The sequence below is a fragment of the Ostrea edulis genome, chromosome 10 (genome assembly GCF_947568905.1).
Source record: "Ostrea edulis chromosome 10, xbOstEdul1.1, whole genome shotgun sequence".
Classification (NCBI taxonomy): Eukaryota; Metazoa; Mollusca; class Bivalvia; order Ostreida; family Ostreidae; genus Ostrea; species Ostrea edulis.
In genome coordinates, this window is record NC_079173.1 from 10,169,695 (window position 1) to 10,171,694 (window position 2,000).

The following is a 2,000-nucleotide window of genomic DNA, read 5'->3' on the forward strand; positions in this document are numbered from 1 at the left end:
GTCCAAGGCCCCGTTTTTTCACCGTCTTCATTTGGTATTCTTTATAGGAATTTTCAGATTGATCACTGTTCGTTACCTTCATGGGAACGTATCTTTAGTTCTAACATCAATGCCATGTTAAGTTGTATTGATTTTGAGGCATCATACTCAAGTAAAAATTTGTAAAGGAATTATAAATGGTAAAACTTTGTTCAGTTTTGTTTTTCCCTAAAAAACAGCAGGGCCAAGGTGACTCGGGTTAGCGTAATGCACCATGTGCCTCTTGTTAAAAAAATAAAAAACAAACAAAAACTCGTTTCGGACTTTTTATCACATATAGCTATATATATTTTTGTTTTTATGTTTTTCTGGGGAAAACGTCTTGTATTTCATTGTAAAGTCAAAGTAACCTGTATGTGAACCATTGCTGTTCTGAAATCATTGAAGTCAGTTCCGGAGTCAGAACAATGCCACAAAAAGGTCTGCACGCTCTAATCCCAGCATCCGGAATCAGATTGCAAACACTCTCATATGTTCTGCAAATCTCAGGAATGGCAGCTACTGTAGATGACACTGTTGCGCGTCGTTGATGACGTAATCGGATGACGTGATTCTATGCTGCTGACGTCACGTGTGGTCTACTAGTTAGAATAATCTAACTGTGTCTTGGGACAGGTCCTCACCACAGTTAGAATGCCTCCCGTATACCCGTAATGTAGCAAAAAATTGAAGAATTGCCCCAAGACGATTTTACAATCACCAAAGACCAAATGCTTAAATTTGAAGTAACGTTAAAATTGAATACAATTAATCTCATAGATAATTCGCAAGTTCTTAACACTGTAAAAAATCATGAAACAATATTGTAAACTACACACTTTGAGTTATCCCTATTCTGGATTCAAATTTAATGCCATTCTACCAGAAAATGTCATCGGAACACTTGCTGTTTTCGAAAACGAAATGCTGGGTGAAGAACCGCCCGTTACCATTATATGGAACACACTGAAACTTACCTTTCGCAAAGTGCTTGATGATGAAAAGAGTATGATGTGTAGTGGACACAGAATGACACTGAAGAATTGAAAGACGAACAGGCAAAAATAATCTCTGCAGTGCTATCTAGAGGGAAAAGATGTGTTTACCAGTGCAATCTAGCTATATAATTTTCTTCATTAAATTAGTCCTAATGAAATCAATTTTCATCAAAAGAATTTTAAACCTTCATATTAATTAGATTTGATGTTACAATACTGAATTAACTTTCATTTCTTAATTTACAGTGTTTATTTGAAACTATAAGTTAAATTTCCCGTAAGATAATGGCGTATAGTAAAAATCGTAGTAACACTTTTTACATTGCATAAAAGGTTATACTCGGTATTTCAATATTTTGGAGCTGAGCGCTTACGCAATGACAAGTTCCGGTAAAATGGAAGCTATACACATTGAAATTCAGAGTCGTAGGTTTTAGTTCACTTTTTCATGTTTATAAGAATAATTATGAGCCGTTCATTTGGTTCACTGCATTTCCTTGTTTCCTGTTACACATGCACTTTGTGAGTATATTGTTGCATGCACTATATCACCTTCACTTTTAGAAGGATGGAAATACACAATGAAATGAAATGTATTAATTCTATATTTGTATACATCAACTGGAATTACTCCACTTAGAGTTAAGACTAACAATCACATCTTGATGGTCTGCATAATATAAAGCATTGCAGAGATCCTGTCTGGTTAGTGATGGTTTGGCCCTTTTAATCATCAACAGAGTCTGATATATCTGTTCCCTAATTGCAGGATAATCTGCCTCGATTTGTTCTATCTTACGCTGCTTCACACCAAGAAAGCGCACAACGTGGTAATACCCTGTAGCCAGATTACTAGCCACGATTGAAATATCAGAATCATCAAAACGCTTTGTTGGCTCAATCACTGTCTCAGCATATTGAAAGTCCTTTACGGGAAAATTTTCCATTTCCTCCACTAAATCCTGTCTCTCCATCGAGGAGAAG

At 35.9% G+C, this 2,000-nt stretch overlaps 1 protein-coding gene across 2 annotated transcripts in view; it reads right to left on the reverse strand.

The window, feature by feature from the left end:
• Nucleotides 1-1,603: 1,603 nt before the first annotated feature.
• Nucleotides 1,604-2,000, reverse strand: part of LOC125666764 (uncharacterized) — an 8,941-nt gene continuing 8,544 nt past the window's right edge. For both annotated transcript variants that reach the window (XM_048900047.2, XM_048900046.2), the window contains one exon: nt 1,604-2,000. This exon is cut by the window's right edge and continues 202 nt beyond it. In XM_048900047.2, coding sequence (XP_048756004.2) covers nt 1,634-2,000 — 367 coding nt within the window. In that variant the 3' untranslated portion in view covers nt 1,604-1,633.